Consider the following 15,728-nt stretch of genomic DNA (forward strand, 5'->3'; position numbering starts at 1 on the left):
TCTCTGCCCCTCCCCCAATCACGCTCTATCTCTTTCTCAAAAATAAACATTAAATAATAAAAAAATTTTTTTTTAAAATATGGGGTTAAAGGAAACTAGAAAGCCTATCACAAAAAGTAACATTCCTTACTTGGATTTGCCTTGAGACTTTCACTGAAGCAGGGCGATGTCACATTTATCTGGAATTGCTAGAGGATTAGGAAGCACTTAATAACACAGTGGGTTTTTTTTAAAAAACTGAAGCTTATTAAAACCAAAACAATTTAAAGTGTTTACTGTAGAAAACAAAAATATATATTCATCCATGCCTTCTTCACACAATACTTCTTTAATGATTCAAGTTTGTTATGTATAGTCTTATTTTTTTTTTAATTTTTTTTAATGTTTATTTATTTTTGAGACAGAGAGAGACAGAGCATGAATGGGGGAGGGTCAGAGAGAGAGGGAGACACAGAATCTGAAGCAGGCTCCAGGCTCTGAGCTGTCAGCACAGAGCCCGACGCGGGGCTCAAACTCACGGGACGTGAGATCATGACCTGAGCCGAAGTCGGATGCTTAACTGACTGAGCCACCCAGGCGCCCCTGTATAGTCTTATTTTATAGGATTTATTGTATGTCAGTTAGCTGTGTTTTCTCCGTTTTTCTAACAGTTCTGTGAGCTACTGCAGCTTCCAGAAAGCTCTCCCAAGAGTAAATAGATGGCTTTTGTGCCAGGCTATACACAGCTATGTAAGGTGCTATGAGAGATACTCAGGTGCTTCTTCCCCAACTCAGTTCAGGATAAACAGTTCTGTGCTTAAAAAGCCTTAAGTGGGAAAATTGGTCTTTGATTGTGTGTGGGTTAATGTATTTGCCAGTACACTTATGAAAACTAGAACATCTAGTAGCTCACTCATGTTCAGTATAACTTATCAGGTTTCATCTATCAGTGAATCATTCTAAGCTACTAGAAAGCTTTTCATCTTTCCCATGTAGAATTAGAGCACCACCTTGTGTCAGAAACCTGAGCAAATGAGCCTTGATACCTTAGTTTTTAGATACCTTAGTTGTCCAAAGTTTTACTGTCCAGTCAAATGATGAAGTGACAAAAAGATGTGAGAAGTCCACTGCTCCAACAGCTGCATGACAATGGATACCAGTGATTGGTCCTTGATGTCCCTCAAACATCTCACTGATTCCAGCTTTGCTATTTCATAAGAGTGAAAATTTTAGGGAAATCTCCTGTAAGTAGACCACTTACAAATACATCTTATTAAGCATTATACGTCAGACTCTAACATAATTTCAACAAACCTAATTCTGTTCATAACACATCAGAGTAACTTATGTTGAGTGTAACTATTCAGATTTGATAACACTACTAAAGCAGTAGGTACATGTTGAACCATAAATATATGCTGTTGACAGCAGAACTCATAACTTCAATATCTAAGGTGGTGGAATAGAGACAAAGGGATGCTATACGTAAGACAGAAAATCCGGGGTACTTCTGTATCAAAAGCTTTGAAGTGAAGGTCATCTGTATTTGAGATGAAACCTAGACACCATTTTTTTTAAGGAAGCAACTGATAAGGTACAGCTAGACACTTTCAAAACAAACTGCACAGCAGAAGACATACCAATTTAAAATATGTACATGACATTACAATTATAATACAATTATCAGGAAGATGAACCAAAGCTCAAAGTACAAATAAATCAAATGGGAAAATGGCTGAAAATTTTATTTACAACTCTAAGGGTCAGTATGTGGCACGGGCATATTGTATTTCCAATTGCTGAAAGCTACTTCCTACCGCTAACTTCTGTGAACACATGCACACATACAAAAACACATCACAATCCTTAAGATCCAGAACACATCATGATCCCAAATAACCTTTTATTTAAAAAAGTATATAAGTTTTAATATTATATATCTGAACTCAAATATAATTCGTCAAAAATAATGAGTGGCTCTCTGACAAATTTCTACTTAAACAGGGGGCAGCTTGTTTTAATGAGATTATTAAAGGGAGACATTTAAACAATTACAAATTCCAGTTTAGATTTACCTGCCATGGCGGCATGCTGTGTACACGGAACCTTCTTCACTCCCAACAACAAAGTTGTTGACATCTCCAACAGGGAAGGACATAGATGTCACAGCTACTGCCTTTGACTGTTTATGAACCAATTCCATGCTATCCTACGTAGAAGAAAATTGAGGAAATGATAAACCTGCAATTTTTAATTTTCTAGTTTAATCGGTTTAAAAGCAATTCTTTTACTATAATACTTACAGAAATGTACTTTAAACGACGCAGGTTTGAAAATAAAGTATACATACAACTGTACTTAATACATGTTTAGTTTATAAACTTATAATACTATTATAAAACATTTATGAAAAACATAAGCTGGGATCAGTACAGACTTAAAAAATAACACTTGTCTCAAAATTTCAGTTTTCCAAGTTTAACCTACCTGTGGATGGGAAAGCATGTCCAGACTCCATGAACAAATTTTTCCATCAGTAGATATGCTAATCAGATTGTGAGCATTTTGTGTTCCAACAACATTTACACAATATACAGGATGCTAAAGAAAGATATTAAAAGAAGTTTTCTGGGATTATTTTACCAAAGAAATGAAACCGTTTTTACACTATAATCACAAGTATTCTGTTTCACATCAAAACAGTCTCCTATCTTGATGATATTTTTAATGTGAAGTTTGATGCTATTCTGTTGATAAACAAAATGTTGTCTCAGAAGATAGAAGAGTTTCTAATAAAACAGATTTCCAAAAATACAAAAAAAAAAAACCAAACTGCCTTCATTCTTGGTGGCTAGATAAGGAACTCATACATCAAAGGAAACACATTCCGAGACTACTCTGATGGACACTGCTAAGTATTTAATGGCGAAACAGCACAGGAGTCTAGTGGAAATAAGCTCTTTACTTACTGTGTGTGCAGCAGCTGACAGCGGAGTTCTCTGCACTGGAGTTCTTTTATTGCTACGGTTATCCCACAGCACAATTTGGCCTGAATATGTACCACCAACAACCAGATTTGGATGAAATTTTGCAAACGTAGCAGACATCACAGCTGACTATAAATAAGTAAGATTTTTATACTTAAGGTTCAAATGGAAGAAGCTTGTTATAAAAATAATTCTATATCCAAAACATCTTCCCTTTTATTATAAGGTATTAGAGATTATAAAAAGAAATTTATTTAAAATTTTCATTTTATTTTGGAATATAAAAATATACCTTTAGAACAGCTTTTGCCTTAAAGTCAAAAGTAATGATTATTTGCATAAATGTGTTCAATTTATAAAAAAAGCAAAAAAATTATTTCATGTGCTTACAGTATTAAATCAAAAGACAACTGGCTCTCCATTAGCCTCTAACAGTAATCTGACAACAGAGTATAAGTTAGTTGTGATTCAGTTAAGCATTTTTTTCAGAATTATGATTATTATTAAAAGATTATAACTTATGCAACCAGAAAAGGCTTACAAATTCTAACCTTCCACTAAACCCACTTTAAAAATCTGCATCTGTTTCCTGCTTCAAACATATGTTTCTAGTTAAAACTATCTAGTTCCAATTCCTCAGGCCATGTATAAGTAATTCAGTGGGCCAACCATCTAATTGTATATTCAGCAAATAAGTTCCTGAGAAATTCCCTGTAGAAAAGACATTTTATAAAAGATTCCTTTTAAACAATCAATCACAATAACAGAAAATCACAACTGCAAAGGACTTTAGGTGTGATTAAACATAAGAGATGTCAGAAAAGCTACAAAAGGCATATCATGTTGAACTGAGAAGTCCTCAGTTTTCTGTTAACATCTGTTTGCAAATATGGGGTGGTTTAGTAAATGCCAATCCAATGAAATCATCATGTTGACAAGAAAAGAAAAAAGGCACTTGTCTAAATTCATTAATGAATTCTTAAACTTAGGGAAGACTGTTAAGAGACCATCTTACCTGGCAGTGAAACACATATTCGGGGGTAGTTTTTTTGTATTTCATATTCCATACAAGGGCCACACCATCCGGCTCGTGAGGAGCATCTTCATTGTTATTATAGGAAGCCACGAGTAGCTCTGGATACTGCTCACAAGAATCAAGTGGGAAAAAAAATGCTATGCGTGTAAGAATTGCCTCACATTCTTACTCAACTGTTTTTATCAATTGTTTTGCAAATACGAATACCTAACAGTTCCCCAAGAGAGGTATCTCTAGAGTTAATGCTCAATGGGATGTTAACACAACTTTAAGTTACTACAATTAGTTATTTAAAATGTTTTAACATTAAAACATTTAATAAAATGTTAAATGTTAATGTTAAAACATTTTATTAAAACATGCTGCAATTTTATCCAAAGGATTGAGTGAGCAACTGAAATCAGTAAACCTGGGTTGTGGCATAAATTCAATCTTGAGTTTTAAATATAAATAATGTTTCCAATCCCTTCTTCCAAAGTATATAAAATAAAATAAATATGATAACATTAGAACCATCATCCATTATTACCTTAAATGATATATATTGATTTAATTACATTTCCATAATTAAAAGTGTCTATTAATTTTAATTCAGAAATGAGTTAACAGTAACCAATTCTGTTACAATTTACCTGAGATGACCAATCCAAACAACTAACAACACGATGTTTTGACCAACGTTCATCAAAAAATTGTCGATTTAATGACAGTTTAGCACCTGCTTGAATCTCTCTACAGAAAAAGACAAAACCCAAAAAAAGATGGTGTTATAACTTCTCACTCTTGATCTTAAAGTAATTTAAGTAATCTTAAAGTAATGTTGCTGAAGCCGTAATTTTAGCAATTAAATATTACCCTTCTTTGTCTTCTAAATCTCTTCCGCTGTAGTCAAAGAAGATGTTAATCTGCTCAGAAAGAGCTCTTTCTACAATTCTTGTGGAATGGTCAAAGAAACTTAAAAACTCCTCCGAGTGTAAGATTTGTTGCTTTTCTTCTTCAGTCAGCTCATGAGGGGGAGCTGGAAAACAAATGTTTTCCTGAAGTCTGATTTATGTCCATCAAATCACGTCAACTCACTATCAGTTTGGATCAGTGAATGCCACACATTTTTTTCCAACTAGGTTCGCCTCATCGATTTAGAGCATTTTATTCTACCTTAACACATAAATAATTTTAAAAATCTTAATTGGAATCAACAAAATTTTTTAAAGTTAAATTCTTTAAGATACCTTTACTATCATTTTCTTCATCTTTCTTTAAAGTTTTCTCTTCTTCTGGTTCAATAGGTGGTTTAGGAGTCACTACGTCATCTTCTTCCTCTTCATCTAAAAACACAGAGCAGTAACACAAAAATTATTTCTACGAAAATAACTGAACTTCTGAGCAATAGTTCAGAAGGTATCCAACTAACTTCAGATAAAAGCTAAAGATAAACCGCTGATAAGACAGAATGAGTAAAAATGATACAAACTTCATCAACACAATTTTAAAGAAAGAAATAAGTGGAACTTCTTGGTGTTTATACATACCTATGTGGCACCTCCAACAGTCATTCCAAATTTTGTAGCTACATAAACTGAAATAAGATATATATGCAACTAGGATTCCTCATGGAAATCTCTAAAAGCTTGCAAGCACTTATCATTCCAGACAGAATAACATGTAACTCCTGCATAGTTTTATGTAGCATGCTGACACATTAATGCTGCAGAATGCAGAAAATCAAATGTCTAAAATAGCCTACAGAGCTGGCTGCTTACTTGTGATCTGAAACCATCAGTGTCTAATGGGTCTTCATATGGCATAAAGACGGCTTACATTAACTCTCAGGTTGCTATTTGAGAGGCAGATTTTAAAGATAATAGCTATGAGACCACATTTTCTATTCTGTCATTTTAAATGCAAGTCTCATTATGTACCGTTGCATGATGTGGCAATAAGCACTTAAAATAATGTTTTATTAACTTGAACAAAAATATATATTGAGATAATATACAATGTTTATAAGAAGACTTTATTACTAAATCTCCTCTCCAAACCAAGAGATACCTTAAAATCACTTACTTTAGAATGTTTTAGAACATAAAACTCTGCACTACACACTGGGATAGATTTTCTATGGAGAAAACGGTTATTTTCACTGCCTAAACAGATGTGTCATTTGTCTATAAGGGAATGGCAGCAGGCGTCTACAGCACAGTGCATCTGAAGTAATGAGGGCCTATTCAATAAGGGGACTTGTTAGTTATAGTCACTTCCCCAACCTATGTTCAAAATTATCTAAAGCACACATACATGCTACATACACAAAAGAACTGGTCAAGGATGGGAACCAGCTGCCAAGTCATGGTCCCAGCAGCCAGGCCAGCTGACAAGATAGCAACAACCAGATGGCACTGCCGGGATTGTGTCTTTCTGCTGCAAGGTGGCAAAGGGATGGCACAACATTCTTCCGCTCGGCTGCTTCCAATCCTGTCTCTCCCCAATGGTGAGCCTGTGCAATTACCCACACTCCAGGAGGCCTACAGATAAGCCTTTACCCTGCAAACAAAATGCAGCTTGTAGGCCACACCAGCTGCCAAACCACACACATAGTGTTAGGTTTGGAGAGCTATGAAAATCTTTCTAAGTCTATAGTATAAGCAATAAAAATACAACTGTACCTGTAGGAGAGAAAGCTTTAAATGACACTGTATAATGCACACAATGATACAACCTCCAACTTAATCAAAATGATAATGACGTATGCCAATCCTACATTACTTGAAATTGAGCGATTTTTACGTTCTGACAAGTTTACAGAACTAGGATAAATGGCACGAATGATTTCAATATATGCTCATACTTTTGAACCAAATGGTGAAGGTTAAAATTTTTCCTTTCAAGGGCCTCAATCAGCCACAAAGGAAAACAGTAATCACTGTCTTTTCAGCCAGCCCAACCGCATTTGTCAGCCCTTTCTCCGTCAATGCAGCCAGAGCAATCAACCTGCCAAACATTCAGAATGGAAAAACAATCTGAAAATACAGGGTATAATGCACCTGCCAGTGAAAATGGCCATTTCAAGAAAAGCTAGTGATCTCAGTGACCCTGCTGAGGAGGCGGTGGTGCAAAGGGGAAAGAACACGTAAAAGAATTCTTAGTGATCGCCACTCTCTTGCACATTGACACTTCCTTACAAAGCATGCCAATTACAGCTTTTGTGCTACTTAAAAAAATGAAAGCTTTTTTTGGGCAAAATAATCACACAGAGAAACAGAAAGACAGTACTTCTTTTTAGATGAATTCTCATATACAACAGATTATTAATCTGAAAACAGTATAACTGGTAACAATTCTATACTGTACTGCTCAAACATTAGGATGAAATTCTACCATAAAATCACCTGCAGGTGTAATGTAATAAAATAGGTGAATTACATTTAACTCAGAAGCTGACTTTTAGAATGATATATTTACTTCAATTAAAAATGAAGTCTGAGAATATATATATATTCTATTTTCTGCTGTTAGCTATCCTAATCAATTTTGTTTACTAGCAGGGTTTACTGTATGTAAATCCTAAAATCAAAGAGAAGGATTTTGAGATACCCTGGACAGGTCATTCTTGAGCACTGTGAATTATAAATTACAGCCTCCTACCCACATTGTATTTTCCTCCCTCAACTTTGTTGCATTATACGGCTTCTAAGTACCATTTCCAATGACAGGTGTCAAATTCCTGTCATAATGCATATGGTCAGTACTTTAGTGCTAAGTGACCTCATAATCTACATATTTAACAGAAAAGATCTTGTTTATAGACACTCTTTTCCTTTTAAAATTTAAAATGTAAATGAAGTATGTTAGACAGTGATCTATATCTGCCTATTATACAGCATTTGCTATGCTATTTGCCCATATAGTTTACTTGTAGCTGAATGATGACTTACCATTTAGATACATGTTTTCAGGATTTTGTTTTAAAGTGAATGTACACAGCTCCCTTACTACATGGATTAAAAACTGATTTAAAAACTGTGATAGGTCAAAAGACTAAGCTAAATAAAATTTCAAGGAACATAAAACAAATGATCTGTTCTTAAAAACTACAAAAAATATTTCTATTATAAAGTTGGTCTTAGGTAATTATCTATATATACCAAATATCTGACGAAAACGCTCATCAGTAACATCAGATTAGAGAATGTTCCTCTGAACAAATACACTTCTCTTATTAAAAACTAATACAATAGCTACTAAATGACTATTAATTAACATGATCAAAAATATAGTATCATAATTCTGGAAATTTTCTAAGCTAGTCCTTATTACATGATAAACTATAATATATTAAAAACAGAAAAAGAATGCAACAGAGCAAGAAGACTGAAAAATGGGACTGCCATGTCACATCAATTTATTGATGAATATTCATTGCAATATGCTAAGTGGTTAACTCCATGCTTTCTCTGACAGGGAATCTAGGGTTATAAACTGAGCAGTAAAGAATGCATAAAGTAGCAGTTACTTTTAAAATGACAAATCTCTTGTCAATGAATGCTAAGACTAGGTTTAATGAACCATTGAATTTTTACTTTGAGTTAACATCAAAATTGTGATGTATTTTGGTGAGATGGAAAGAAAAGCTGTTCTGTAAATTAAGCTGCACCTAGAAATAACACCAAAGAATGAAATTCCAGTTGTCGGAATAATCTGTTACAATGGAGTAGGTTAATCAAAGTTAAATCATCTGTAAAATGGGTGGCTTTTGTTAAGCTGAGGAAAGGAGTCTACAGAGCAAGTTTTCTCATCTATATCTCACATTACATTTAAGAGACATCTGAGTTAAGAATAAGCGACAAAGTACACTTTGAATTATTTTAAAATATTATAACACATTTAACAGGTAATGTGTAACATTCTAGAGAATCCTCACTAAACACTGATACTTTTTAATCTATCACTTATCACAATTAATTCTCATTATGAAGTGAAAAACAAATCCCATCATTAGTGCATTAATGTTATTTAGGAAATACATTTGTTGTCTATAAATTTATTTTGTATTTTCATTATATCGGTGTGCCCTATTTTAAGATAATTTAATGTCCTATGGAGTATTCCTAAATTACACAGTAGGTTGATTATTCACGGTACAAAGGAAGTTGCCACCAAGTTCTAAAAATTAGAAAATTTGTTACATATAAAAACATAATTTTCAAAAATTCAACTTATGAATAACTTCACAAAATCTTTCATAAACTATTAGAGGGAAATGCTTTCATCATTAGTTTTAAAATATAAATTAGATATAAATAGTTTTCCTTTAAAAATTTCTAGATCAAAACCATTTGACCCACTTCATTTCAACCCATTTGTCCTTAATCTCATCTACTTACACCTTATTCTTTAAAATCAATATTAAGAGAACCTTATGTTGGGACAAAGCTTCATGAATGGATCAACAGAATCCACTCCTTTTATTATTTTTTTAAATAACATAGAGTGATATGCAAGGTCACTTGGATTTCCTTAATAATTTAGAGCTTCAACAAAGGAAGATATATAGCAGACTTTTTAATCAGGAAATATTTTGAATACAGATCTAATGCTAACTTGGGGGGAAAATAAGAAAGAAGTAAAATTTCAATTATACCATTTAACACAATTTGTCTCTCTACATGGTCTTTCTTATACAAAATTCAGATTTTATCTAGGCAGTAGTGGCATCATTTACATAGATCCTGAGATCTATGATGTCATAAATATTACATTTTTCTCAAGCCATAATTTCAGATATGCTGATTAATGGTCTTTAAGATTTAGAACAAACGCTTTAATTTTCAATTATATTTACATTCTCACAGATTCTCTAAGGGTTAAATGAATTTATTAAATACCTTATTTATTCCAGAATTTAAAAAAGAAAAATCAATTTTGGACAAGGGTAGTATCAACAAGAAGGCCCACAAATTTAGTCTACCTGGTAAGCGTGGATTACTGATAGATATTGAGATGATGCAATAAAAAAAACTTAGAGCTGTTTACATATAATACTTTTCTATACATTATAAATACTAATTGACGTTTCTGAGGAAAAATATCTGGTTACTAAACCAACACCAAAAGAAATTGTAAAACTCCACACAGATAAGAAATTGGAATAGCGTAAGAACTGCACTTCAGGGGAAATCAAAAGCCACGTTCTGGTTGTGGCCCTAGTATTCACCCACACTGTAAGGACAGGCTTGTCAATTAACTTCCTCAGGCCTCAGTTTCCTCTGATGTAAACAAACTGATTACATTAGGTGACAGGATTTCTTCCTCTTTGAAAATCTGTCTAAAAATAGCAACAAAAAAATTCATCCTGAAAAGGTAGGTAAGAAAAAATAATTCTATTTTCAAAAGAGTTAGACTTCTAAAAGGTAAGGGAAGAAAGTAACTTTTCCAGCAGTTTATCTGTGGGCACCATAAGAAGCTTTTTACCTGCCGAGAGAGAAATTGACTGAGGTCACATGTTCCTAGTCAATTTCATTCACAGTAGGTGCTTTAAGACAGCAAAGCACCTCAGTTCAGAAACAGTGCTACCAACTTACAGGGTAAACTTGAAACCAAGAAGATGGCTAGAATGGGGAAAAAGAAAAACAAAGCAAAAAACCAAAACAAAACAAAACACCCACTGCTTTTTAAAATAATAGATTCAGCCTTAAAAAAAAAAAAATGGTAGAGTTAAGCCTAACACCAATTTTTATCTTCAATTTAGTAACTCATATTACTTCTGCACTGATTACACTGCCTACCCAAGTTTAATTTACTGTCTGCTACACTCAAATTGTAATTTCAGCAATTCTGTCTCATGGTGAGTTTGGGAATTTGTTACATAATTCTTAAATGGAAACCAACCAGGCTAAGTTTGAGAACCACTGCATTAAAAAAATGGATGAGTACAAGTACAGTTCAGCACAAAGTGTTTTCATTAAAAAACCTTAATTTCAGCTTTTTTTCTTTCTTTCTAAAACTTTCCCAAATTGGGAAAAGAAACTTAATATAAGAGCCCTAGACATGAAAATAATTGTAATAATACAGAAATGATTTCATTTTTATCAACAGCTCCAAAGGGCAAGGATGGCCCTATGGTAGCAGGATAAGTTTCTCATTCTCCTTCACTTACATAACTCAACTTGAAACAACAACAACAACAAAAATGACTTAGTGCCTTCATATACAGTGCATACTCCATAAAATTGTAGAATAGTGAATACTTGTTAGGTTGCAAATAGGACCTTTATTAATTGTAGTATCTAGGTCTAGTCTGCATAAGAACATTTAAAAGGTAGTACTGCTGATGCAGACATAATCAATAGAAACTAGGCTGAGTTCAAGTATCTTGTCACTTCAACTTCAATAAGAAAAATTACACATAGCACTATGAAAGATCAAAGCTGTTTATTCATTACTTAGACAATTACTGTAAAATATTATCCGGATGCAGATATAAATTTAGCACATTATGGTCATTTTTCATTAAAAAAAAAAAGAAATGTAACAAAAGGGGAGGTGCTATTTAATAAAACTTTTGTTTCAGTGATACATCTGTACCCACATCTGTACTGTATTATACTATAAATTGAATTTTTATCATAGGTTACTATTATGAAAAGTAGCAAATGCTGCTTTAGTGGCAGCATGCGAGAGAAAGTACATCTTAGAATCAGACTTGGTTTAGAATCTTAGCTACTAGCTACATGACCCTTCATAAACTATCTCCTTCAGTTTTACCTTCTTCATGTGTAAAAAGAACCAATATTTGGTGAGAGGATCAGTGATAACGTGAAGTGCTTACACTATACCTGACATGTAGCACTCTTTGCTGTTGAAATTTTCAGCTATTAAACATAAAGTTTGAAGAACTGTTTACAAATAAATAGCTAAAATAATATATTTGAAAGATGCTAACATGTTCAATTTTGTTCAAAACATTCCGAGGGATACACAGGAACATAAAATAACACCACATTAGTATCTATGTAGTTTGTCACAATGGAATCCACAAAGGCTTTAAGGAGAATCTATAATGGTTTCATTTATAGATCTAAGAGCAAATAGAGATTAGAAAATTATATAGTCACATTAAACCAAGAACTGAGACTAATCATACTTTTTCACCAATTTCATCAATAATTATACTGTAGCATTAACACTTGAAAATAACCCATTTTCCAGTAGTTACTTCCAGAGTAAATGCATGAAAATTAATAACCCAAGTAAGCAAAATTATTCTCCACAGTAGATATAAACAATTAATTCCTTCACCAAATATTATGTTCTTACTACATGCCAGGCACTATTCCAGACCAGGTATTACAGCAGCTAAGAAGAAACAGTCCTTATTATGCTCATGGAAAATCTGACAAAGTTTGATGATGCTAAAAGCCTTGCTCCAAATAATTTAAAACTGAAAAGAATACAGTTTATTTTGTGCTTCTGGATCATCAGCCTATCTAACAAATCATGATCTTTCAAATTTTTAATTACTTGCAAAATAAAAATAGGAAAAAGAATTTTGTAAAAATGCCAGTCTTATACAGCTATACATTCAAATTAGTTCAAAGGCAGTAAGTTACATGTTCACACTTAAAAATTTACACACAGGGGCACCAGGGTGGCTTAGCCAGTTAAGCATCTGACTTCGGCTCAGGTCATGATCTCATGGTTCATGGGTTCAAGCCCCACAAAAAATTTAAAAAAATAAATAAAAAATAAAAATTTATACACATCTCAAAAATTAGCAATTAAAATGCAAATTTCAAACAGGATATAAAACCATATGTGTATATATATTTGTGTGTGTGTGTACATATGCACAGAATTTTTGAAAAAATAGATTACAGAAAACTGGAAATATTAACAGTGGCTATTACACAATGGAATCGTGTATCCTTTATACACATAATATCCTTTATACACATAATATTTTTTAATATATATCCTTTATACACATATTTTTTAATATATAATTTGTAAAATTGGTTTCCATACAACACCCAGTGCTCATCCTACACATAATTAAAAAAAATTTTTTTAACGTTTATTCATTTTTGAGAGACAAGCGTGAGCAGAGGAGGGGCAGAAAGAGAGGGAGACACAGAATCCAAAGCAGACTCCAGGCTCTGAAATGTCAGCAAAGAGCAGACACAGGGCTTGAACTCACAAACCATAAGGTCATGACCTGAGCCAAAGTCGGACACTTGACCGACTGAGCCAACCAGGCACCCTATATATATATTTTTAACTGAAGTGTAATTGTCACAAATATCCTATTAGTTTCAGGTATACATCATAGTGATCTAATATTTTTATACACTACAAAAATGACCCCAACAATAAGTAGTTACCATCTGTCACTATGTGAAGTTATAATATTGAGTATATTCTCTATGCAGTAATTATATTCCCATGACTCATTTATTTTATAACTGGTAGTTTGTACCTCTTAATCCCCTTCACTTATTTCACCCACCCCCAACATGTGCCCCCTCTGGTAACCAACAGTTTGCTTCCTGTATCTATGAGTCTGTTCGGGTTCTGTTTCGGGTTTTTTATTGTGTTTTAGACTCCACATACAAGCGCAAACATACAGTAACTTTCTCTTATTTCACTTAGCATAATACCTTCTAGGTCCATCCACGTTGTCACAAAAGGCAAGAGCTCATTCTTTTTATGGCTGAGTAGCATTCCATTGTATATATACACACTACATCTTCTTTACCCACTCATCTATAGATGTACACTTAGGCTGCTTCCATATTTTGGACTATTGTAAACAATGCTGCAATGAACATAAGGGTGCATATAATGTTCAAATTGGTGTTTTCATTTTCTTCTGATAAATACCCAGAGTGGAACTGCTGGATCACATGGTGACTCCATTTTTAAGTTTTTGACAAACCTCCACACTGTTTTCTAGAGTGGCTGCACCAAGTTACATTCCCACCAATAGGGTACAAAGGTTCCCTTTTCTCCACATGCTCACCCAACATCTGTTATTTTTTGTCTTTTTGATTCTACCCAATATGACAGGTGTGAGGTGATATCTCACTGTAGTTTTGATTTGCACTTCCCTGATGACTAGTGACGTTGAACATCTTTTCATGTGTCTATTGGCCATCTGTATGTCTTCTTTGGAAAGAGGTCTATTCAAGTCCTCTGCCCATTTTTTAATTGAGTTTATTTTTATATTGTCTAAGTTCTTTATATATTTTGGATATTAAACCCTATTCAGATGTATGATTTGTTAATTTCTTTTCCCATTCGATAGGTCACCTCTTTGGTTGATGGTTTCACAAAAACTTTTTAGTTTAACGTAATCCCATTTGCTTATTTTACTTTTTGCTGCCCTTGCCTGAGGAAACTGGTCTAAAAAAATATGGCTAAGACTGATGTCAAAGAACTTACTGCCTATGTTTTCTTCCAGTCCAGGAGTTTTATGGTTTCAGGTCTTATACTGAAATCTTTAATCCATTTTGAATTTATTTTTGTGTATGATGAAAGATAGTATCCTAGTTTCATTCTCTGTATTTTCTAAATTCTCTATGATATACTACTGTAATAATGAGAAAAAAAATTATTTAAAAAAAAACAAGGAACTCTTCACTTAAACTCAATTTAAGTGTACTATGATGGCACTGACCAAAATTGCTTCAGAATGCTTTACATTTCAAACATTCCAAGATGCATTTCATAATTATGATGGAATAACTAAAAATAAATCTCCAAATTATTAGATGAAGAAAGACAGCCTAATATACTTTTTAAATGAGTCATTGTGCCCTAATTTTGGTTATTTTGCTCACTTTTTGAGTTAACATATCTAATGATGTAGCTTCAGAGAGACATTAAAATACTTGAATATACTAATTAATAAAATATTATTTTCCAGAAATTACGGAATCCTGCAGTATTAGTATTCTCCATACTGATAGTTCAACACTTTATCTTTCCTTTTTTAAGTTGCTTATGTCTTTAGTTTACCATCAGTGGCTTTTTTTTCTAGTAAGATGAGGATTTTTCCACCTGTGAAAGCAATCTTACCAATCAATGGAGCAATAGAACTGAGAAAACGTATCCATAGAAATGAACATTTGCATGATCAAGTAAAAAAAAAACTACTTACGATAAAAATGTTACCCTGATTTCCTCAAATTTTTCCAAGCGTAATAGTATGGTTTTTTGGGGAACAAGAGGAAAGTCAACAAAAAAGTTTAAGGTATTTATTTCATTTCCATCCTTAGTGGGCAGGCAAAGGAGAGTTGTTAAAAAGTGCATGTGATAATCTACTATTAAATAAAAAAAAGACTTAAACAGGTATATCCTAATACCTTTTGAGGTATATATAAACATGAAAATTTAAAGATTTTCTTTGGTAATAGCCAGAGGTTTCAAGGATTTTTTTCTCCTTTTTGTTTACTTGTATTTTCTAGACTTTCTGAAGTGAATATTACTTTTGTTTCTCCTTCAGGGAGAAATACAGCAATGCAACTAAAATTTTAAAAATTTGATAAGTAACATTTTAATGTTTGATATTCCATTATTAAATAGGAATCTTCCTGGCCAAAGAGAAAAAAATGTTCCTTATGCACAGATTGCTAAATGGAAAATTTATTACAGGACCAAAATCCAAAATATCAACAACTCTAAAATCCATAACTCATTTGGTGGTAAACCCTAACCACAGATAAAGCTAT

At 33.1% G+C, this 15,728-nt stretch overlaps 1 protein-coding gene across 6 annotated transcripts in view; it reads right to left on the reverse strand.

Moving 5' to 3' along the window:
- The window catches only part of DYNC1I2 (dynein cytoplasmic 1 intermediate chain 2), a 58,588-nt gene that overhangs the window by 18,333 nt on the left and 24,527 nt on the right, over positions 1-15,728 (reverse strand). For all 6 annotated transcript variants that reach the window (XM_049615526.1, XM_049615523.1, XM_049615528.1 and 3 more), the window contains 8 exons: positions 5,232-5,327; positions 4,858-5,020; positions 4,635-4,734; positions 3,982-4,107; positions 2,949-3,095; positions 2,467-2,580; positions 2,055-2,188; positions 1,042-1,186 (listed from right to left, as the gene is read on the reverse strand). In XM_049615526.1, the coding sequence (XP_049471483.1) occupies positions 1,042-1,186; positions 2,055-2,188; positions 2,467-2,580; positions 2,949-3,095; positions 3,982-4,107; positions 4,635-4,734; positions 4,858-5,020; positions 5,232-5,327 (1,025 nt within the window). The remainder of the gene's footprint in view (positions 1-1,041; positions 1,187-2,054; positions 2,189-2,466; positions 2,581-2,948; positions 3,096-3,981; positions 4,108-4,634; positions 4,735-4,857; positions 5,021-5,231; positions 5,328-15,728) is intronic.

The sequence above is a fragment of the Panthera uncia genome (assembly GCF_023721935.1).
Source record: "Panthera uncia isolate 11264 chromosome C1 unlocalized genomic scaffold, Puncia_PCG_1.0 HiC_scaffold_3, whole genome shotgun sequence".
Classification (NCBI taxonomy): Eukaryota; Metazoa; Chordata; class Mammalia; order Carnivora; family Felidae; genus Panthera; species Panthera uncia.